Source organism: Pezoporus wallicus, unplaced genomic scaffold, assembly GCF_028554395.1.
Source record: "Pezoporus wallicus isolate ANWC-B61680 ecotype Strahan unplaced genomic scaffold, APGP_CSIRO_Pwel_v1 contig_8232, whole genome shotgun sequence".
NCBI classification, from domain to species: domain Eukaryota; kingdom Metazoa; phylum Chordata; class Aves; order Psittaciformes; family Psittacidae; genus Pezoporus; species Pezoporus wallicus.
Genome location: NW_026637105.1, coordinates 437284 through 460313, shown reverse-complemented (window position 1 = coordinate 460313; position 23030 = coordinate 437284). Strand labels below are relative to the sequence as shown.

Genomic DNA, 23030 nt, shown 5'->3' with positions numbered 1-23030 from the left:
CCTGCCCGAGGGGAGACTGAGATGAGCTCTTAGGCAGAAGCTCTTCCCTGTGAGGGTGCTGAGGCCCCATCCCTGGCAGTGTTCAAGGCCAGGTTGGACACAGGGCTTGGAGCAAGCAGCTCCAGTGGAAGGGGTCCCTGCCTGTGGCAGGGGTTGGAGCTGGAGGAGCTTAAGGTCCCTTCAACCCAAACCATTCCATGATTCTCTGATTCTGTGATTTTGGTGGCCTGTTTTAAACGGTAGCTGTGCCCCACCTGCGAGGTGGCTCCGTTTCTCTGGGGTCGAAAGGGATTCCCATAAATCCCTGCATTACCTGGGGATTCTTTGGTGTGAGCACAGCTCACATTAGAGAGATGTTGGGTATTACATTGAAATGAGAGCATTTGCTTTCCACCACTAAACAAGAGCCCCACTTTAAATCAGATTAGCTAACGAGTTCCTATGGCAGTGCTGGGATTTTGGAATGTGCAAATGGAGACCTCCTCTGGCTTTGGTAATTTGCTGGCAACCACGTAGCAGAGCCGTGCGTGAGTTACACCATGAACCTGTGCAGAACAGCTCAGCTTCTGTTGGGTTCTGGAAGACAAACATTACATGGGTAGGCTGAACGTAAGGGATGTTTGCTAGGCTTCGGAGGGAATTGGTTGGCGTTGCAGAACACTGTAAGCTTTATTTTGCCAGACAATGGCATGGATGTAACAGTTACGCAAAGAATGATGGTTGAGGCAGTTTGGCTCAGAGATGAGGAGGATATAAACACTGCTGCAGCTCAGTGAATGCTTCCCTTTGTAATATGAATTAGATACTGTCATTGCTGTGGTTAGAGCCCATCAGCATATGTTGCTGTTCTCTGATCTTGATAGCACTTCATATTGGTGTTTCTTTAGCTGATAGGTGGGGTATAAAGCCACCGCAGGCATGGAAGGTCTGGGGTTGGTGCTGGTAGGGATCGGGGTACTCTGCAGTCATTTGTAACCCATTCACCATCTGGGCACGCTGGCAACTGCTCTGCCTTTTATTGAAGTGTCATTTACAGCCTCATTGCTCCCTGTATACATGGGGCTTTGGTACAAAGCCTAACCCCAAAGACTGAAGTGACTGAGGTGGTTGCCTCCAGGATGACATTCTTCCCTCCTTCCCAGGCTCTCATTCTACGTGTGGTGCCTTGCACACCAGGAAAGGTGTGGGAAGAGGGTTCAGGCAGTGCAGTCAGTTAAATCTTGGTCATCACTTTGGGATGTAACTGCAGGAAATGCAGTTTCCTCTGGACCTGCAGCAGTGTACTTTTTCATTTCTGTGTCTGCATCCTGGTAGATCTAGGACATAGGAGAGGCCTCCTTCTGCTTTAAATTGTCTTTTCCCATATGGCGATGATCAGCACCGTGTCAGAGTACCACTGCCCTTTCAAATGCCTGCAGAGAAACGTTTCCTTAGGGTGGAGGAATGGAAACAAAAGAGTGATTCACAGAGCTTAAAGAGTCAGTAGCATCCCTTGAAAAATGAGGCTGATGCACCTGGTATGAGACGGGTTGGCTCAGGTGCCAGTGATGTGTGAGTGTGATGGGATGTGGCACAGTAACTCAGGGGGTCCCACTGTGGTTTCAAGGACTCTGGTTTGTCGTGGTGAGAACAAATGGATGTGCTGTTGAAAGGAGCTTTACTGCTGCTGTATCACCCATATGCCGAAGCCATGTTAATCACAGCTCTCTGTTGAAATACGCTCCATTAGGGGAGAGTTTAATGCTGTAAATGCTGGGTTGGCTTTCCACTGCAGCAGATGCTGTCAAGTGCTTTTTTAGATAGCATTTAATTTCAATTCTTGTTGCAGTTTCCTTCCCTTCTTCCCCCCGCTGTCAGCCATCCGGTTAAAAGATTCCAGATAAGCGCGTTCCCTCCTGGGGTGGCTCTTTGCTGTGTCCCTGCTGCCTCCCCTCTCCTGCTGGCTCTCCTGCCCCCAGGGGCCAACTGTCCAAATTAGACCTGGCACTTCCCTTTGCCCCCATCCCAGCTGAGTTTAGCTCACTGTAGTAAGCACTTGCTTGTCTTCTACCCAACTTGCACACATGGGATGCATAAGCCCATCCCTCACATTAACCAGAAGCTCCTGTGTCCCCTCCAGCCCATTCCCTGGATCTCCAAACATCCCTTTTTTCCAGATGCCATTTGGGAAAGCATTTTCCTTCCCCAGGTTAAGGGGTAAGGAATGCAGGGGAGGATGATGGGACATCATCTGTCCATGTGTAAAACATGTCATAAACCTCCCCACGGTGCTGCCAGCCTTGCTGTGGTGTGAAGAGTTCAGCACTGGGGAGTTAGTAAGAATTAATATTCAGTGGCAGCTTGAGCTCCAGGATCTCAAATAAAAAGACTGATATAAATTTCAGAGGAAGTTCTGCTTGTCCAGGGTCAGGAGCAGGGGGAGCAAAGATGCAGGGAAGTGCTGAGCAAATAGCAGAAAATGTCTTTCATTAATATTCATTTAGTTCCCAGTCCCATATTTTCTATTTAATGGTGCTCACAGCTCGTGTGTGTTTCTCCAGTACACAGCACAGTGCTCAAGCCTTATGCACACACATGCTTGTAAGTGGTGCATTTGTTTTGCTCGGTGTGAGCTGATCTTTTGGGTTTGGTGGCACATCTACTATTTGCAATGTGTTGGTCAGGTGCAGGAGCCAGAAGGAGTTGTTCCTGTTCATCAGCTGGATTTCTTCTCCCTGTTTAGCCCCATGGTACCCATGAAGGAAACACCCAGTTGAGCAAAGAGTGCAGGGTCTGCTCTCTTCTGCCTTCCATGAGGCACTGGTGTCAGCCTTGCACAGGTTACTTTGTGAACTGCAGGAGCACGTAGGATTTACAGTTGAACCCCTGAGCACTCCTGGAGTTATTTGGAGAAGTTAATGAATAAATCCAAGTTCAAAATGAATCTGTGAGTTTTGTGATCTCCAGTCAAGGACAGGGCGCAAGGATGAAATTCTCTGAGCAATCGTTGTCATCTACTTGGTGCTGGAGCAGTCTGAGACTCTCCCTCCTCTGTGATTGACCTGATTCCACTGAGATCACCAAGATCTTCCCCTTTAGTGTTCCAAGAGGTGCCTCGCGTCAGCACCCATCAGCATTGTTCCATGTTCATCCAAATGCAGTAACGGAGTCTGGGCACCTCCGTCTCCACGGGCTGACCAAGATCTGTTTCCTCTCAGGTGTGAGAAACTGGAGGAAGCTGCTTTGGAGCGCAAGTACCTCGCTCCATCTCTGTCGGGTTTGGAGGGGGAAAGGGCTGGTTGCAGTTTTGCCAATTCCTTCCGCTTGTGGAGGGGATTTGCTCTGATGTCCATTATGCTTCACATTGAGATGGCCATGGCCACCTTCGCCCCCAGCTTAACATCTGGTACTCTTCTTTGCTCTTCCAGCCTACCAGCTCTTCAGATGCCAGCCTCCCACCATCGTTCCCAATGCAGAAATCATCACTGAGAATGAAGAGTTTAACATAGGTAACCTCTCCCTGTCCTCTGAGCCCTCCTTGCCCCCAACATCCACTGATGGGGATGCCCACAGGAAGACCCATTTGTGTGGTCACCCCGTATCTTCACGTGTGTAACTCTGCAGGACACTGGGTTCTGCATGCCCTTGCTCAACACCCAGCATTCACAACGAGTCAGATTGATCTGATGTCCTGAGGCTTTTCCTCCCTGTTAGTACAGAAGTGGTTTGGCTTTTGTGAAAGCCTCGAGCTTGTTTGGAAATGTTCAGAAGTCTTTGCCACAATAGCAGTTTTCAGGTGGCTCAGACAAAGCATTGTGTGAAAGCTTAGAGGCCCTTAGTCTTTTTATGAGAACCTTTCACCCATCTGCGCTGTGCTTTGTGTGGTTTTTGCTGTTGCTCACGCTTCCATCCACATTTTAAGTGCTTCTGGAACCAGTGAAGTAGCCGTGATTTTTTTTTTAAAGCAGCTTTTCTCCCTGCTGCTCCCTCCACCTGAAATAGCTCACACAAATCATCATAGTCTAGCAGCATGAGAGCAGCTCTTCCCAACCGAGGCTCCAGCAGGCTTTTTCTAACCCTTTTATTTCTGCATGGTCATGCCAGAGCTCAATGGCAGAGGCACGGTCAAGAGGTCTCTGTGCCCCATGGTACCCAGAGCAAGGTTCGGCCTTAATGACTTGATCCTTCTCTTGGGTCAGTGTTTTCTGTTTCTATCTGCAGGTGATGTGGTGAGGTACAGATGCCTTCCTGGCTTTACCTTGATTGGAAATGAAATCCTGACCTGCAAACTGGGCACCCATCTCCAGTTTGAAGGACCTCCACCCACGTGTGAAGGTAAAGGCAGGGCTGCCCAGTGTGGCACCCAGAGCTTCCCTACCTTGAGACTGCTGCAAAATGGGCTATGGGAGGGAGCAAGCTGGGTGGCAGCTAGAGGAGGTTTCCCTGCACATACTGCATCTTTGGGGTTAATTCTCAGATCTCGAGGGTCCCAGTAGTGCAAAACCACCCATCAGGACCTTGCGAGGAGGGTAGCGAGGCACCTCTGTGAGCTTGTACCCCCTTTAAAGGGCTGAGGAGAGGTCTGACCCTCCATGTGTATCTGCCTGCCTTCACCAGTCATTGTAAGTCACCCAGACGTCCTTACCCTGCGAGGTGGAGAGGAATTCTGTGCTGAGAGTTTGCCGGTGATCCGTGAACAGGCAGAGGAAGAGGAGGCTGGAGCGGAGTGAGCCCCTCCAGCCAGGCCGTCCTGCAGCAGCAGCTTCTCTGTTAGTGCCATAGAATGTACTACATGGGAGAAGAATGCTAAGCCCCGAGCCCACTGCATTGTAGACCTTGCTGCTGCTCAGGAGGGCTCCCAGAGATGTTTCCATGCTGCCATGTTGCCTTATTTATCCTCTGGATTCCTGCTGGTACTTCTGTTCACTCCAGCCGTGATTATTTCATGTCCTTCATTCCTTGCTATCTGAACATTTTTACCATATAATAGGATATTTTTCTATAGCTTTATTCGCTCTGAAATAGCATGAACTGAAGGATAGAAAGGGAGGTCATTCAATTATTTACTGGTGGTTGTTAGCCTGGGGGTAAAGGGACTGCTTAAATTACATCTGGCCACCAATTTGTGGAGGTCAAAAAATCACTGATGGGATTAAGGATTTGGAAAGAATACACTGGTCTTTCTGGGTACTTCTGGCTCTTTTCTATTAATCCAAGTATAGTGTTTGCACTGGACTTAAGTGACGATTGTGGATAAATAAAGATCCCTTTCTTTTTATGCTTTTGCTTGCTTTGTGTGTTCGCCTCCTGTTCTGGGATGGTTTTGCTGATCTCTCTGTGTAGTGTCTTCAGCTGGATTAAATGTTTCTAGAAGCTCAGTGGGGTGTAGTGATTAGAGAAAGGAACTGGAGTTCTTATGTCCTGGTTAACAAGTCCATGGGTGACCTGGGTTGAGCCTTTAGTTCTACACCTTGTTCTAAGGCAGATAATAGTTTCCAGGGATCCCCGGGGAGTGTTTTGCAACTTGAGAATAGTCTTGTGGCTGCAGCATTATTCATTCTGTGGGAGATGTGGAACGATGCAAGCGGCAGTTGAAACTGTTCATTTGCTTTGTTCCTTTTAGCCCCTGCCTTTAAATGGGGCTGTTGCTTGGGTTTGTGGGAGCACGGCATGCTTTTTGTGGAGAGTAAATGCATCAGGGTCTGGGGATCCTCTGGGAGGGTGAAGGTGTGCAGTGGATGCGCGCAGGTGGGAGTTGCGCTGAATCTTGACCTAACCCAGGGCAGACCCTCACGGCCACAGCATCTTGTGTTCCCTTCCCTCCTCTGCAAACCAGGAAAGTGAATTCTCTGCTGTGTTCCCTGCAGTGCAGTGCCCGATGAATGAGGTCCTGACAGACTCCACCGGCGTGATCCTCAGCCAGAGCTTCCTGGGGAGTTACCCTCACTTTCAGACCTGCTCCTGGGTGGTGAAGGTAGAGCCTGGGTACAACATCTCCCTCACCATTGAGTACTTCCTGAGCGAGAAGCAGTATGATGAGTTTGAAATCTTTGATGGTAAGAGACTCACTGGTTTGACTGGACGGAGGGGGGAGGAAGGAGATGGCAGAGTTTTCTTAGCTGCTAATCTCTGTTCCCAAAACACTCTGCAAAGAGCTTTCCACCACTCCACCTGTAACCTTATGCTGGACTTAAAAGAAAGCTCCTCTTAAGACTCATTGATTCTCTGGATAAGGAAAGATCAATGATTTGATTTTTGGATGGATCTAAAGCATTTTTGAAAGTGGCAGGAGTTAGCAAGCTCCTGGGAGAAATTGTAGCAGAGATTGGTGGGAAGGGGCGAGTTGGGAAGGTGGGAATTCTCATCCCTGAAGCCGTGCAGACCAGGCTTTTGGGGCCCATGAACCGAGAGGGGATCTGTCAGTATTCACAGTGCAGCAGCTTTGTAACCAGATGCAGAATGCAAGTGCTGTGCTGATGCTCCTGTGGTTGCCTGCTGGGACATGACTTGTTCCCTCCTTCCTTGCAGGTCCCTCTGGCCAGAGTCCACTGCTCCTGTCACTGAGTGGGAACTACTCAGCCCCTCTGACCGTCACCAGCAGCGGGAACAGAGTCTATCTCCGCTGGTCCTCTGATCATGCCTACAACAGAAAAGGCTTCAAAATCCGCTACTCTGGTAAGCACATGGAAGAGGCTGGGTGGCTCTGCCAGGAACGTGGCCATCTCTGCAGCCAGGGATCACCATGAAATGGCTGCAGAGGGGTATGGGCCATCTGTGTGGGCAGAAGCTGCCAGTGCCTGGGAAGGCTCCCAAATCTGGGCTCATTCTGAGCTGGTGAGGCTGGGGAAGGCAGGTTTTCTTCCAGGAGAAACCTCGAGGCTGTGGCTTTTCCTCCACCACTCTAAAGAATCAGAACCAGAACATCCAGCCATAGGCAACGTGGCTCTGGATGGATGAGACCCATCCTGGGTAATCCACCATAAAGACTGCTATGTTACTGAATTGTTGTGTCCTTGCAGTGAGCCCATTTTGAGATGTTTGGAGATGAACATCACAAAACCTAGGGGTTTGTGTTAGGAGCTGCTGGTGCATGAGGCTGATGGTGTTACAGCATTTGCACTTTGTAACACATCGTGCTGCTGCTCAGGCATTCTGCCACTGCTCTCACAGGAGCAGGGCTGGGGAGACCTGGTTGCTCACTCAGCACAAACCTGCTGCTGGATACTGAATATTTGCTGAGAATTCCTTAAAATGGATTACTGTAGCTTGAAACTTAGCAAATCTTAATTAATGGAAGTTATAAAACTGGGTTGAAAACTTGCCAGGATGTCGTAAATAAATAATGACTTTACTCAGTAAATGAATTAAGTAATATTTAATTATCAGGAATTAGTCTTTATTTCTAGAGCTGAGTGGAACTTGGACAGTAGCCCTGCACTCCTTCCCCCTTTGGCTTTGTGTTTATCCATCCCACGTTCTCTGCAGCCTCAGGGTATGGGAAGCAGGCTGTAATTCCTGGGAACAGGAAGGGGATTTGCCTTGCTGCTGCCCATGCAGTGATGGATTTCTTTCCTTCTGCCCTCCCCTCAGCCCCATACTGCAGCCTCCCGCGGGCCCCGGCGCACGGGCTGGTTCTGAGCCAGACGGGGCTGCAGCCCGGCAGCACGCTCCGCTTCGGCTGCGACGCCGGCTACCGGCTCGTCGGTCACAGCACCACCACCTGTGCCCAGCACCCTCAGGGCTACTTCCACTGGAACAAAGCGATCCCCCTGTGCCAAGGTGAGAGCAGGGAAGCGTCCTTCGGGAGGACTGAGGGAAACGCGGTGGAAGTTAAAACCTGGTGTAATTCCCTGTTGAGAACAGGCGCAGAGCTGCAGGGAGGCATGGGGGGTATCCAAGTCCTTGGGAACAGGCAGGCAAGGAGGGGAGGCAGTGACTATTTTGGGAGCCTTTGGGATGGGGGAGAAGAAAAGCATCTGTGTAAAGGCCACCGCTGTAGAGGTGCTGGAACGCTCAGTAAAGACACAGCCAAGCCTCAGTTAAGGATGGGAGAAGCCATTGCTTGGAAGAGCCTGGAAAGGCTGGCGGGAGCACGGCTCCTGCTGGGGTTTAGTGACTGGAATTTCATTTGGTATTTCTGGAAGTGCCCTCTTAGGTCTGCACGTGTCAATAGGGGATGAGAAGTTTCTCAGCATTCACATGGTGCCTCGTTTCCATTGGCTTCATCTAAGATGAAGGCACAGGGCTGTTCTTTCCACATGTCCTCCTAATGAGCTGTGATCTTCGTGACATATCAGACCTAGCACAGGGCTCCTTCCAGGCGTGGGAGCGGGGAGGACAGGGCTCCGTGCCCCAGGGGCTTTGCTTCCACGCTGTTCTTCTCCCTCACTGCTTTCACTTTCTGAGTGCACCTTCTCAATCCGCCAGTCCTCCCTGTTCATTTGTGTTGATAAAATGCCCATCTTTATTCTGCTGAAGCCATTCAATGTCTTTGAACATTCATCTGTGTTCCAAGGGGACCGAGTGCTGGGGATTAATATTGCATTGACTTCCCTGGAAACTGGCCAGGGAACAGAGACAGCATAGGCAGTCTCATTGCAGTTTCTTTATTGTTGTTCAGTGCAAGCTGTAAGGAAAAGCAGGATTATTTAGTGTGGGAGGCACCAAAAAGCCTTGAAAAACTCCTTTCTGTGCTCCTGAATCGCTTCATCTCTTTGGAAGTTGCACAGGGGTGGAAGCGGTCCTGCCTCTAATGGGTGGGTTTGTGCTGTGGGTGCTTATATCCGTTTGGAGCCCTCTCAAGGCTGTATTTATTTAGAGGTGAGTGGAAAGCAGTAAACCAGGGACCTGCCACCCAGCCCCATTGCAAGGGGAAACTGGGAAGCTGGGCACAAGCTCCAGTAGTGATTCTGTGATAACGTGGAGGGGGACAAACACCGAGCACTGGAATGAGCAGATGAAGCACACAGCAAGACCTGCGGGAGCGAGGGGCTGTCATGGCAACTGTGCCTCCCGAATCCTTAGCCCAGTGCAGGGAATTTCTCTGATGTAATGCTTCTTTTTAAGGAAAATCCTGTAATCAGGAATAGGTACAAATGCTGCTAGGTCTTTACTGTCCTGGTGTGCTGGAATGCCACCGGGGGCCTGTGTTCAGCTCCAAAATCAATATTCACTTCCAAGAGGTATAGTGGCATGTGGGGAATGGGTTTGAAACACAGAGGTGGGGAGGAGGTAAGAGAGGGGATGTGCTTGGATGAGGTATCACCAGACAGAATGATTCAAAGCAGAAATGAGTCCCTGAGCACTAGTTCCTGAGGCACCAGGGAGGGAGCTGGAGCCAGACCATCTGTGGCTTGTCCCTACCTGGCCTGGGAATGCTGAGCACCGCAGGCCTTTCCTGTGGGATGGGGGGGGTGGGAAGAGGCTTTCCCATGGGATCTGCATGAGAAGCACTAAACCCACCCAGCGCTGTTCTGGTCCAGCTGAACCTGTGACATGTCAGGAGCTCGACGGGCACAGTCTGGTGCCACTCCAGAGCAGTTGCCAACACAGGAAGAACCTGGGGGCCAGTTCACACCGGTTTCCGCTTTGGAGCAGTGTGTGTGTCCTCACTGACCACATGGGGCAGCTTGGTCAGGATCTTGGTGCTGAGGTTCCTCTGGAAGAGTGGAAGCAGAGCTTGCTGGGTCACGTTAGATCCTGAGGCTGAGCCAGCCCCTTTGGGCAAGTCACCTCCTCTTCTGTTTCCCTGTATTTGCATCAGGAATCTTAACACTGGCCCGTGCTTACCAAGGGCTTCGGGATGGAATCGGGCGAGTGGCAGCGAGCTGGAGCTGTCGGGGATTTCACGGCAGAGCAGCTCCCCCCCCCGGCCTCCGGTAGCCAGGGCTGGCTCTGCTCGTAGAGCAGTACAGCTGCATGGAATCCAGCATCCTCTTTATGCCCCCCGCTGCTCCCAAAGCCAACTGGCAACCTTTGGTCCTGGGCTGTGCTCAATTTCTCATCCTTTGTGGTGGCCGGGAACGCGTGGCAGAGGTTTGGGAACTCGCTCTGTAACTGCGTAAATTGCTCATAGAGTCAGGAGGGGAGCTGGGATGCCTGCAGACATGTGGTCCCGTTAAATGGCATTTCCCATCGCTCCTTTCTGCCAGGACATAATCCTCTTCCCCATCCCCTCTGAATAATCTTTACTACGTGCTCCGTCCTAGCTGACATTTGTGGGAGCAGCAGAGAATATTCTGCAGGGAACAATCTTGCGTTGGCACAATGAGGGAGAACACAAGATGATCTAATACGCCTTTTCTGTCTCTGCTGCCTATTTTTAAGCTGCTTTGTTTTTGGAATCCCAGCTGCAGATTTGCTTGCATAGCCTCTGTTCCTTTTCCAAACACATCATCCTCCTGCAGACAGAGTTTTGTACCATTAAGTGCTCCTTCGCCTTTTCCCCTGGACCACACTCTCCATGGGTCTCTCCAAGCCAAATGCTGGCTTGCTTTTCCCTGGAACAACTCTTTCATGGTCTCTGGTCCTGGTGGATGGCGGTACCTGCAGCTGGAGCCTCAGAAATGCTCTTTGGAGCAGATGTCAAGTTTATTGCCACCCCAGAAATGAGGCTGTTCTGCTTTGTGCAGGGCTCTGTAAATACAAACTTACTAGTGCCACATTCTGCTCAAGGGTGTCGGATCTGCAGGGAAGGAAGGATCCTGCCGTGGGTGCAGGGTGGCAGAGGCCCCAGCACCCATGGCTCCAGCTTTCAGTCTCGGTGCCTCGGTGCCTGTGGCGACGCATCAGGCTGCAGCAGGGGATGGGGAAGGCTTTGTGGGGCAGCGGCATGGGAAGGGAGCAGCTTTCCTACCAGCCCTTTTGGTTGGATGCAACATCAGGAAATCATCGGAGCATGGCTGGAGGGAAGTGACAGGGTAGGGCTCCCCAGGCCCCCTCTTTGCCTCTGAATGAAATTGGTATTCAGCGTGGCTGCTTGTCTAGACACCCAGCCTTGGAGAGAGATTTGCCAAGCTCCTTAGCTCAATGAAGTGACATACATGTGATTATCATTTCAACCAGGGATATGCCTGGTTGTGCTCATACGAGCCTGCTGAATTACTCACACCTATTAGCAACACCAGCATCTGCGAGGGGCTGTGTAATTGTGCTCCAGGCTGGGGCTCTGGCCGACTCTTGGAGCAGGAGTGGGATGAAAGCATCTTGGACCTTGAGTCGTAGAAAGCTCTGGAGGTTGTGCTGGTGCTGCTCACAGGTCTCTCCTTTTCAGCCCTCAGTGGGATCCATGTCACCAGAAGGTCACTTTTCTAAGGTTGCTGGGTTTCTAGCCCTCATTTGTGTGGAGAGGGAATAACAGGAAGGTGAACGTGTGTTCAAGTGTCAGCGTGTGGCTCAGGAGACATAGGCTCAGCCGCCGGTTCATGCAGAAGTGGAGTGGGAGCAGCGTGGGTTGCTCCAGGAAGGAGTGCATTTCCTCCAGAGCAGTTCTGAATGCAGACAGCTGTTTGGAGTAGGTGCTGGCCTCCAAATCGCTGCTTTGCTCATCTCGGTGCCCCACAGAGGCTGTTGGCAGCCCCCAGGCTGGCAGTCTCACAGTGGCAGCTTCACAGGTCCAGGCTGCTCCTTCCCCTTTGCCACCCCGTGCCTCTCCAGCCCAAGCCGCAAGCCTCGGAGAGGGGTGGGAGCCTGCGTGGTGCTTTTGGAGCCCCAGGTCTGGGGTTGATTTCCCAGCTCTCCTGAATGCTGGAAAACAGATTTGAGTGACAGACTCCAGGCACTGCTGTTCCCAGACGTGGAGAAGAGGGTAAAAGGACGTGTCTCATTTCGTGGAACTCTTGCAGCACAGACGAGCGTGCTCCTGAGCTCTCTGTACTTGGCTGTTGCTCATCTTTCTGTGACCTGCCTGTCCCTGTCTGTGACCTGTTCTGCCCAGTTTGATCCTCTCCTGCCTGCAGAACTGAGGCTTTCAGCAGCACTGGTGCAGAGCATCTCCTCCTAAGTGCTGCCATCTTGAGCAGGCGTTTGGCATCGTGCCTGTTCATCAGTTGCTTCCCCTGAATTCCCTCCCCCTTACCTTCTCAGCCCAAGGCTAAATTTAGCTTTCCTTCTGCCACAACGTAATTACACAATTTGCTGCCTTACGTAATCCAAAAGTGCTGCTGGAAAGGGTTTCAGGTTGTTGCTGCTGTGGGATGTAAATACAAAATGTTATTGCTGTCTAATCCGTTATCTCTGTGTGAGAACGTCTGGATGCTGTGTTGGTGGATTTTGTGTTACAGGTATTATAGAAAGGACAAGCCAGGGTCTCTTCCAGTAGAAACTGGTGCTCAGCATTGGCTTTGCTGTGACCCCACTGACAAGAGTTGAAAATCTGATCCTCTGTGGAAATGGGCATTCACTGCAGCTTCTGGGGCTCACTGGGGGCTGGAGCTTTCGTAAACAGGAGAGTTTGGGATCTGGCTTCCCCAAATCCGTGGTAAACCTGGGAGCTGACTGATCTCTCAGCACTGGTTTTCTAAACTCTCCTCCTTCCCAGCTCTCTCCTGTGGAGTTCCCAGAGCCCCGAGGAACGGCGTTGTCTTCGGCAAGGAGTACACCGTGGGTACCAGAGCCGTGTACCACTGCAACCAGGGCTTCCAGCTGCAGCCCGGGCAGGAGCCCAGCGCCGAGTGCCTGCAGGAGGGGCAGTGGAGTAACAGCAACCAGCCCCCTCAGTGTGTAGGTGAGTGTGTGCAGTGCTGCGGTCCCACGGGGAGCTTGGGAGATCCCTTTATTAACATCTTCCAGCTCTGGCATGACAGCTTTGCCTCACGGTTGCACCAGGTTTTGTCTGATGTCCCCTCTCATGGTGTCTTGGCTTCCCACCTCTAACAGAGATGCTAATGCTGGCCCCCTTGTTAAAAAGCCAGCTCCCCTGCTGAAATGCCCCAGTCCCTGGAGTCAAACACCTATTAACCTCTTTCTGTCTCATTTCTTTTCCCTGACTCACCACATCTGGTTTTTAGCTGTCACCTGTCCCGATATCAACAGCATTGCAGTTGAGCATGGCCGGTGGCGGCTCACCTACGAGATCCAGTACCACTACAACGCCCAGCTAATGCTCATCTGTGACCCTGGGTACTACTACACGGGCCAGCGGGTCATCAAGTGCCAAGCCAACGGGAAGTGGAGCATAGGAGAACCGATGCCAACCTGTAAAAGTAAGAGCCGTGAAGCTCAGGAGCTGCACTGGGGCAGGCGCCTTCACATGGTGCCTGGCAGGGGATGGGGTTTCTCTTCACCCTCCGGGGGGTGTGCAAGCCCTGCTGTTGGCTTGCAAACACATCCCAGCCCTGGCCACTCTTGGCAGCATCTGAGAGCATGGCTGCAGAGCTGCACTGGTAGGAGAGAGTTTGGATGCAGGGAGTTCTTAAACCAAGAATCTAAACCAGAGTTGAGCTTGTTCAGCCTGGAGAAGAGAAAGCTCCAGGGAGACCTTAGAGCAGCGTCCAGTGCCCAAAGGGGCTGACAAGAAATCTGCAGGGGTTGGAACTGGATGAGCTTTAAGGTCCCTTCCAGCACAAACCAGGCTGGGATTCTGTGATAAACAGTTCTGCAAGAGCTCCAGCACACCAGCTCCTCTGTTGCTGTCGGGTCCCAGCAGCTCACCTGTCACTGCTGCCAGATGCTCTGAAGTTTGCTTTTAAGAAATGAAATGAAGAACTCTGATTTAAAACCTGACCTCTTGCAGTTTTATGCAAATGCCAAGTTTAAGGGTAACAGTGTCACCTGTAAATCAAACACACTCTTGGCAAACAAGCAGCTCCCTCAGTTCTTCTGACGTGACCGCTGTGCTTTGGATCTCTTGTCAAAGGTGGAAGTTTTTTCTCTCTAAATGCCAATAGAGACAGGAAGGTTCTCCTCCAGAATGGCAGCTCTCCCTTCCCTCCTGCCTCCTTTTGTTTCTAGAGATGCAAGTGCTGACTTCAGTGACAGATGTAGTTTTACCCCTGCTAAGCTCTTCAGGCAGCTCCAGGAGCACGAGCCTGACCTCGTTGTATTTCTTCAGTGTTATTGCCACCTAAATTCAGCCGACAGGATCTTGGCAATGCGCTGGGGTCAGAAGCACCCAGCGTGAGCCCCTTGATTTCTTGCTGAGTGCAAAAGCTCCGGAGGGTTTGCAGGGCTTTAAGGTAGATAAAATAATGAGCTGGAGTTTGTGGCTGGGAGCTGCACCTGCAGGAGCTCCTTGCCAGGCTCCAGCTGCACCCACAAACCAGGGGTCGGGGGGGTGCCCTCTGTGGCTCTGGTCTCTGTCCTACAAATCATGGTGTGACACAAAGCTGGGTAGCCAGTGCTGGTGTTCCAGTTTCTGGTTGGAGATCCTGCGCCGTTTGTGGCTCTGCGGGAAGTCAGGCTTCCTGCCTGTATCCAGCAATGGATTAGTAATAGGAATATTCCCGTGTTAAAAACTTCCTGTGGGAAGACCTCCGGGCTGATTATCCATGTAACTGTTTGGTAAGCTTTCCTACCCCTCTCTGACTTGGGTAGTAATTGTGGTGGTGTCACTGAGTGCATTGCTCTATAAAAACCACAGCTCCCTGCCTGCCCTCACGTCCTGTGCTTTGGGTCTCTCCCAGTTATCTCCTGTGGAGACCTGCCGACCCCCCCGAACGGGAACAAGATTGGCACGCTGACCAGCTACGGGGCCACAGCCATCTTCTCCTGCAACACCGGCTACACCCTGGTGGGCTCCCGGGTGCGGGAGTGCATGGCCAACGGGCTCTGGAGTGGAGCAGAAGTGAGATGTCTGGGTACGTGTGGAGGATCCGGGATGGTGGGTGGGAAGGAGTCTTGGCTGTGCTTTGAGAGGGAGTAGGGATTTTAGGTGCTGATTCAAGAAGGAAGCTGAGTGAGGACTCAGCGCTACTGAAGCTGTAGAATCATAAAATCGAGCAGGTTGGAAGCACCTTTAAGATCATCAAGTCCAGCACTGCCAAGGCCACCACTAAACCATGTCACTAAGGGCATCATCTACCCTGCCCCACTTCAAGGGGCAGTGACTCCAGCCCTGCCCTGGGCAGCCTGTTCTGATGCCTGAGCACCCTCTCGGTGAAGAGACTGTTATAATGTCCAGTCTAAACCTGCCCTGGCACAGCTTGAGGCTGTTTCCTGTTGTCCTGTCGCTTGTTACCTGCGAGAAGGGACCAAACCCCATCTCACTACAACCTCCTGTCAGGCACTTGTAGTGAGCAGTAAGGTCTCCCCGTGGGCCTTCTCTTCTCCAGACTAAACAACCCCGAAGTAGATACAATAAGGCAGCAGACTGATTCCTTACGTGCTCAGTAATGTGAGGTGTTCTGAGACCGAAGAGCTTTAAGAATGCTTTGTTGTTTCTGCTGCTGCTCCGGTTTCGTCTGTAAGTGCGGAGCCTGGAGCTCGGGCTCCGGGTGGCGTGCGATGCCTTCAGGAGCAAGCTCTGGTGACTCCTGTCTGCCTCCTGCAGCGGGGCACTGCGGCGTCCCCAGTCCCATCGTCAACGGGCAGATCAATGGCGAGAACTACAACTACCGCGGCAGCGTGGTCTATCAGTGCAACCCCGGCTTCCGCCTCATCGGCATGTCGGTGCGGATCTGCCAGCAGGACCACCGCTGGTCCGGGAAGACGCCTGTCTGTGTGCGTAAGTACGTTGTCCCGTTCCTATAGCCCTGGCGGCGGCCAGAGGACGAGCGCGTGTAAAGATGTTGAGGGTCTGCACAGCCGGGCTGTGCTGGGTCGCCCTGCACGCACGCAGTGAGCGTGCTGCAGTGGCAGCGCTGCAGCTTTGGCTGCTTTACTTTTTTCCTCTGCTTTTTGAATTCCACTTCTCTTTCCTGTTTTCCAGCATAGAATGGTTTGGGTTGAAGGGACCTTAAAGCTCCTCCAGCTCCAGCCCCTGCCACGGGCAGGGACCCCTTCCACTGGAGCAGCTTGCTCCAAGCCCCTGTGTCCAACCTGGCCTTGAGCACTGCCAGGGATGGGGCAGCCACAGCTTCTCTGGGCAGCTGAGCCCAGTGGAAGGTCTGGTGTCTGAGGAGACCATCCTTTATCAGGGTGAGGGGAGGTTGAAGGCAGATGTAGCCCCACCAAGCACTGCACAGTCACTGTTCTGAGACCCGTGCTCTGCGCGTCTGTCTCTCTCCTCCTCTGATCGCCAGTCACCTTGTACAACCTGCTCATTATCCTTCCACTAAATGAGCTAATGAAGTAAGTCTCTGGTGCATTTAGGTGTTAATAAGTTTAAGCATCTTCCTATCACTGGACGGTACAATCCATGCATTTTGTATCATGATTCTCCAGCTGTTTGCTTCCAATCTCTCCTGTCTGGTTTAGAGCTTTATGTGCTGAGGCACAATAGTAACAGCAGGATACAAAGTGCAGAATGACCGATCAATGAATACACAGATTCCAGCCTAAAAATAACACACAGACTTAACTCATCAAGGTTAGCAGGGACTCCAGAACTTGGAGGATGTCTGTGATTCTGCACAAGCTTTTTAGGAAAAGAATTATTGGAAAGGCTGGCTCTGGGTCCGTCGGGAGGTTTGAATTTACTCTCATGTCTGAGGATGCTCTGTTGAAAAAAAAATCAATTCACTTTTTCCTGCCTATATACACAGTAACCTTGGATCAGGAAATCATAGTGATGGGTCCCTCCTGCTGACAGGCAGATTGATGGAAATGCAGGATTTTCTAAACATCCATTTGCATGGCTCATCTTGTTTCTTTTGGGAGGGACCAAACCCATTAGAACCAAGGCAGTGAATGTTGCTCATCTGTATCTGTCTTCTGACAGCTGAACCAGAACAGGTTCCTTTGCTTGGCTCTGCTTTGTGCTGGCTCCTGGCTCGGGTACCTGAAGCCCACCAAGCTTTTGTGCAGAGATGTGTGGAGGTGTCTCATGTGCAGCAGCTGCCCTTGAAGTTACTGCGCTACGTTAGGCCTTATGGATAACATAAATTTCATGTCATTAAAGCAGAGCACTGTTGGGCTTTGAAATTAGATGCCTGGAGGCTTTATTGCTTCTGAAGCAGCTCAGGACACTGTGTGTTAGCACATTATCATTTCCTATTGTCCTGCTATTTTCTCTTTAAGCCTGCTACAGTTGCTTCCTCTGTGTGAATGGGCCTTTTTGGTCCATGCCAGCTGTGGGGAGCCTTTTTTTCTGGGACAGAATCCATCACCTATTTCAAAGCATGTATAACCATATTTAGAAGCACCTCGAAGAGTTTGACGTCTGCTTCCTGCAGCACCGAAAGGCTGGAGCGCTTCATGTGTTTCAGACCTGTACCTGTCACCAGCTTGCATGAGGAATAAATTCCCATCCCTGTGGTACAGTCCAGCCCTGGCAGTCAAATGTGTTATGGATCTTCTGTGGGAATTACATCTTTCCCTCTAGCTCCTGGCTTTGGCAGCTGTACAGCGGAGCTGCTGGACTTCCACTGATGGACCATTACCCTATTTCAGCGTGGCAGTGATCAATATTGCTTTGTCCTCTGCTGTCAGAAGATGTCACATTCCTTAAGCAGCCAAGAATCTCTGCGTGGCGTGTCCTGACTTCTCCTGTGTGCAGTGGAACTCGCTGCAAAGGTCTCTGGGCTTCGCTCATGGCAGGGGCTGCATCCTCCCTGCATCACCCATCTCTTCCCAGGTGCCAGCAGAGCAGCCCAGGCAAAACCACTGTGAATTTCCTTCTTGCCCGTGCTTACTGCTGCTCCAGCCTTTGCCTCTGCACCATCCCTGAGTGATGTCAGAGCAGCTTAGACCAGTTCCCTTTCACCCTCTACCTTGTCGCTGACCCACACTCACATCAACCACAGAAACAAGAACTACACAAACCCCTTATTTCAGGGATTTAGAAATAAAGGGTTTTCCCCAAAGTTCTGCAAACTTAAAGCAAGAAGATTGACGCTTTTTAGGCCATCTGCAGGAAACCTGGTTTTTCTCATATTTTTCCTCTCTCTTAGCTGTTCCTGCAGGTGTTACTTTATACTGCAGTGAGCATACATCCGACTTACGCTAGGGAGAGGGAAGAAGACATCAGGTTTCATCACTCTGTGTGATGCCCAGGGTAATGTAAGGCACTAGATTAATGGCAGTAGCTGGGGTTTTTGAAGAGGAGCTCTAGGGATTTACAGTCTAAGTCAGTAGGATGCTGGCACTCAGCTGCTTAGAGTGGTTCAGGGAATTTCTTATGCCAGTAAAATGAACAAAGGTATCTGCTCTCAACTTGATTCAGTATTCCAACAGAGCTGGCCACAAATCCTTGGTTGGTGTGAGTTTCAGGGTTGATTGGGGGGGATGATCCCATTTCATGGGAATTATTTCCAATAGATAATCCAGACAAAAAACATAATATCTCTGGTTTTTAATTGTAGCCATCACTTGTGGCCACCCTGGCAACCCTGCCAATGGCTTGACCCAGGGGAACCAGTTCAACCTGAATGATGTGGCCAAGTTTGTGTGCAACACTGGGTACCGCCTGGAAGGAGCATCTCAGTCCCAGTGCTTGGCCAATGGACAGTGGAGCAGCAGCCTGCCCGCCTGTCGTGGTGAGTGTGTGCCTCTGCCCTGGATGGGGCACAGTGAACTCTCTTGGTTACTCTGGGTTTCTAAAGTCCTGCTTGACACTGTTGTAAATCCATGTAAAGCAAATGTCGTGGTTCCTCAGGGATGTACAGATGATGTTTGAGCTCTGTGGCCTGTGTAAATCTTATGCAACAAGCACGATTATCCTGTGGGCTTTACTCAGAGCTGTTACTGGACCCTGCTCAGCTGTGTGTAGAATCCCAGACTTGTTTGTGTTGGAAGGGACCTTAAAGCTCCTCCAGCTCCAAGCCCAGCCACGGGCAGGGACCCCTTCCACTAGAGCAGCTTGCTCCAAGCCCCTGTGTCCAACCTGGCCTTGAGCACTGCCAGGGATGGGGCAGCCACAGCTTCTCTGGGCAATGTGTATTGGTGCCTCACCACCCTCATAGTAAAGGGTTTCATCCTCCAAGTGAGTGTTATAAGTGAGGAGGACACAAGGCTGTCAGGCCAGACCCTTAGCAGAGGTCACACTGGTAACCAGTTCACTCAAAGCAAACACCATGCTCTTTGTGCAGAGCCCTTTCACCTTCTGGGCTGCCCTACTGCTTCCATTGGTGTTAGCACTCCAGTTCACTTGCCAGATTCCCTCCCTGCACTCCCTCCCTCTGTACTCCAATCCAGTATCTCTCGATACTGTTGCTGTGTCAGTCAAGAAATCAGTTATTCCTAACTTGCAAGTCCCAGTTTGGGGCCAGAGAGCAGGGCTCTGCTGCTGAGCAGCCCCTTCACTTGTGGAATGTGCTTTGCAGTTTTCCCCTTTGCCTGCTCATTTTTGGAGAATCCCTTGTTCTTTGTTACACCCTTTGTTTTGTATTTTTTTTGTTGTTTGTTTGCAGTCATAAACTGTACTGACCCCGGGCACCTGGAAAACAGCATCCGGCAAGTGCAGCCGAGTGGTCCTCACAGATTCAGCTTTGGAACAACTGTCTCATATCAGTGCAGCCATGGATATTACTTGTTGGGTACTCATGTCCTTACCTGTCAGGGGGATGGCACTTGGGACCGTGCCCTCCCACAGTGTCTTTGTAAGTTCTTTGGAATAATTCCCATCCACCACAGCTTTTCATCCCATGTAGTTCTCTGATGCTTAGCTGGACCCTTATGTGAGAAGTCTGGATCCAGAGCCCTTTGAAATCCATGGGAATCCTTCCGTCAGCATCAACGGCCTGTGGATCCTGCCCGCAGAAGGAAAGTTTGTGGTCTGAGGGAAGAAACGCTGTTAGAGATGGTTCCCTCAGCTCCCACCGAGTTTTTACTGGTTCTGTTCAGCTCCAGTGACAGTACTGGGGGGGGATAGGGGCAGCAGAACTTCCGCAGCGCTCCTTCAGGGGGAGCTGCATGCTGTTACCCTGAGGACAGGGCACGGCTGAGTTCCCATACACCCGCCCATCCCCAAGGCTTTAGGGGAGGGAAATGAGCATGTGACAGTGAAATAAATGCAGCTTTGCTCTGCTGCAGAGCAGGTACTGAAGAGGATTTGCTTCCTGGCCCTTGCTCTGCATTTTTCCCCCTTTCTTACAGTATCCTGGCCCTTTCTGCCACTGGGGTTTGCAGAGAATTGGGAGGTTCTGGGTGATGGCTTGGCTTAAGGGGTAGTTCCAGTAGGATACAAAGACAGGAAATACTTGTGGTGATAATACCCGGTCCATGCATTGTTTGAAGGGTGTTGGTGGTGATGTCCCTGTCTTACACTGGGGGAAGGTGAGGTCCAGAGTGTGTTTAGAGTTGAAGTGGGGCTGCCCAGTGGCAGAGCAACCGCCAGCACAGCTCTTGTGTCCTGGAGACCAAAGCAGCTCTGAGCTCCTTATGTGGCATAACAAATCACTACAGCAATCGGAAATGGAGCCCCTGAAGTTCAAACCAGTGTAGCTGTTCCAAAGCCATGATTGTTTCTGTTTTCTCTTGTATTATCCTTCAACACCTAGTCATACACAGTAGCTCTCGGCACATTTTCCTTTCCTTTTGTTAGCAGCATGCCACCTTCTCACATCCGCAGCACCCTGCACAGGCCATGGGGAACTGACAAGTGATAACAGTGTGTTACCACAGCCGCAGGGCTCCTGGGGGTAGTTACCTTCTAAAACCTGGGAGCGTGAGATCTCAGGCTCCCTTAGTCCACAGCTTTCCAGCTGAGTAAAAGGGATCTCCTTCCTTAAAATGCTGAGCATCCATTGACTCGGAGGATTTGTGGGCATTCTCAAAGCTTTGGAAGCTCAGGTCAGTTTTGCAACTGATGATGGGGATTCATGGGCTTAATAGTTTGGGGAAAAAAAGAGATACTTGCATGTCTGTTTTCTGTGTCGAGCTTACAATGTGCTCCATGCTGAATCCCATAGCCCCTTACAGTGTGTAGAGCTGGGCACCTGAAATTGCCAGGCAGTCCCTAAAGCAGGAATTAAGAAGGCTGGTGCCAGACAAGCTGAGGTTGCAGATGTTGGCTCATGCCTGTTGCTGAGGAGGGAGTAAACCAGAGCTGATCCCCTCTGAGGAGTGGGAGAGCGAGCCCAGTAAGGACATGGGAGCAGAGCCGAACGCATCGGAAGGAGCAGTTCTCCCCCTGTGTACATAAATCCTTTAAAAACCCTCAAATCAGCCCAGGTTTAAGCTTAGCTGACGCTGCTGGAGTATCTGTTATTAAATTGTTAGTTACAGTGTGAGTTTAAGTATTAGCTATCAAACCCATTTCCTTGCAAAGCGCCCTTGGTTTTAGCCACAGCTCTGCACCAGTATATTTCAACGCCCTCGTGCCCAAACATAGGCAAGCTCTCCTTTTTATTGAAGCATACATCATGTTTTCTACCTAATGCCAGCACTGGTATTTTTAGATTGTAGCAGAGGGAGAGAAGATATCCATTACTGATGCTTTCCTTCAGAAAGCAAGTGGTGCATGGTCTTTACACTGAGCATCCCCATCCAGACGTGTCTCACAGCCCCTAGATCTGTCAGTGTATTTGTCAACAGCCTCTCCCTGTCTCCGCTCTGATCACTGAGCTAAAGTAAACCTATTAATTATTGTTAGTGGTGGTATTTTACGAGCAGTGGTCGAGTGAGCAGTGCTCAGAATCTGCCAAGGGAATTTGCTCAGGTGTGACACGGCATCGATTGCAGCTCTGTGCTGCAGGACCTGGTGCTGCCAGGGGTGGGAGGCCGTGTGCATGGAAATACTCGTGTTTAAGAAGGAGCCTGCAAAATGCCTGTCGGTGTCAAGACTGGGTGTCTGTGCACGGACCCCTGTCAGCTGGGACAGGATGAGCTCATGTCTGCAGAAGGGCTCTGAGGCAGACAGTGGCTTTACGCTGCCAAGACCCATGCAGCACCCTCAAACATGCAGTACCTTGCTGTGTACCTGCTGCATCGCACGCAGCTCCTCGTGGTTGAAGCTGTTGCCTCTGTCTCTTCCAGTGGTCTCCTGTGGCCACCCGGGCTCCCCACCCCACGCTCAGATCTCGGGTGACAAGTACACCGTGGGCTCGGTGGTGCGGTACAGCTGCCTCGGGAAGCGGACCCTGGTCGGCAACGCCACTCGCATGTGCCAGCTGGATGGGCGCTGGAGCGGGTCCCTGCCGCACTGCTCAGGTGAGGGGGGCTTTGGGAAGCACGGGATGGGGCGTTCCTGTCCTCCACTACCCCGTTTTGTGCTGTGAGCGGGCAGCCTGACGTGCTTTGCTGAGCTGCAGAAATAGCACAGGCTACACAGGGAGATTGTGGAAGAGTCTGAAAATCCTCACGTCTCAGCTCCTGCAAGCTGGGTGATAAACACTGGCAGAGAGTAAACCACTCAGCTTGCAAGATGAGAAGTAAATCACTGCAGCAAATGTTTGTGGTGGGAGGTGTCCTGCAGCCTGCTGCTTTACACCTTTCTCCATGCAGAGTCTGTAAAGGATGAATGTATCTAACACAAAAAATTTGGTCCTTGCAACCTTTCTCATGCATTCCAATAAAAGCCAAGCCTTCCTGAAGTCAGGGTGCTGGGATCTCCACTGATGGCCTCCACAAGAAGGGGTGCAGGATGCTGTGCAGAGCCCTCCTTGTGCCATCCCGTCGCTTGTTCCTTGGAGAGCATGGGGCAGATGAAAGAACTTTGCTGGAGCAAAGCATATGGGACAAGTGTTAATTTTTAATTATGCCACTTAGATTTAGCAGCTCCATTTGACCAAGTTTAACCTCTGCTGTGGAAGGGAGAAGGAAATCAAGCAGCCATCCTCCCATTTGGAAGCTGTCTCTGCAGGCTCCTTGAGCTGTAGCTGCTCGGAAGGGTTTTCTGCTCTAATTCGTGCTTTTCCCCATGTGGTTTTCACTGTCTCTCCCGTCAGCTTTGGGGGTGGATTTTTGGAAGCATTCAGTGTTACTCTGACTCGTTCCTACTGACATGTGTTGTGTGGGATTTTTCTGAATGACTTCGTGGAGGCAGCTATAGACCAAGGCTGATGGCATTTGACAGC

General features: G+C 51.2%; 1 protein-coding gene across 3 annotated transcripts in view; it reads left to right on the top strand.

The window, feature by feature from the left end:
• CSMD2 (CUB and Sushi multiple domains 2) overlaps positions 1 to 23030 on the top strand; it is a 259895-nt gene that overhangs the window by 214701 nt on the left and 22164 nt on the right. For all 3 annotated transcript variants that reach the window (XM_057403460.1, XM_057403458.1, XM_057403459.1), the window contains 12 exons: positions 3408 to 3488; positions 4201 to 4314; positions 5847 to 6035; positions 6508 to 6654; positions 7570 to 7758; positions 12518 to 12703; positions 12987 to 13181; positions 14601 to 14774; positions 15467 to 15640; positions 18378 to 18551; positions 19425 to 19613; positions 21991 to 22164. In XM_057403460.1, the coding sequence (XP_057259443.1) occupies positions 3408 to 3488; positions 4201 to 4314; positions 5847 to 6035; positions 6508 to 6654; positions 7570 to 7758; positions 12518 to 12703; positions 12987 to 13181; positions 14601 to 14774; positions 15467 to 15640; positions 18378 to 18551; positions 19425 to 19613; positions 21991 to 22164 (1986 nt within the window). The remainder of the gene's footprint in view (positions 1 to 3407; positions 3489 to 4200; positions 4315 to 5846; positions 6036 to 6507; positions 6655 to 7569; positions 7759 to 12517; positions 12704 to 12986; positions 13182 to 14600; positions 14775 to 15466; positions 15641 to 18377; positions 18552 to 19424; positions 19614 to 21990; positions 22165 to 23030) is intronic.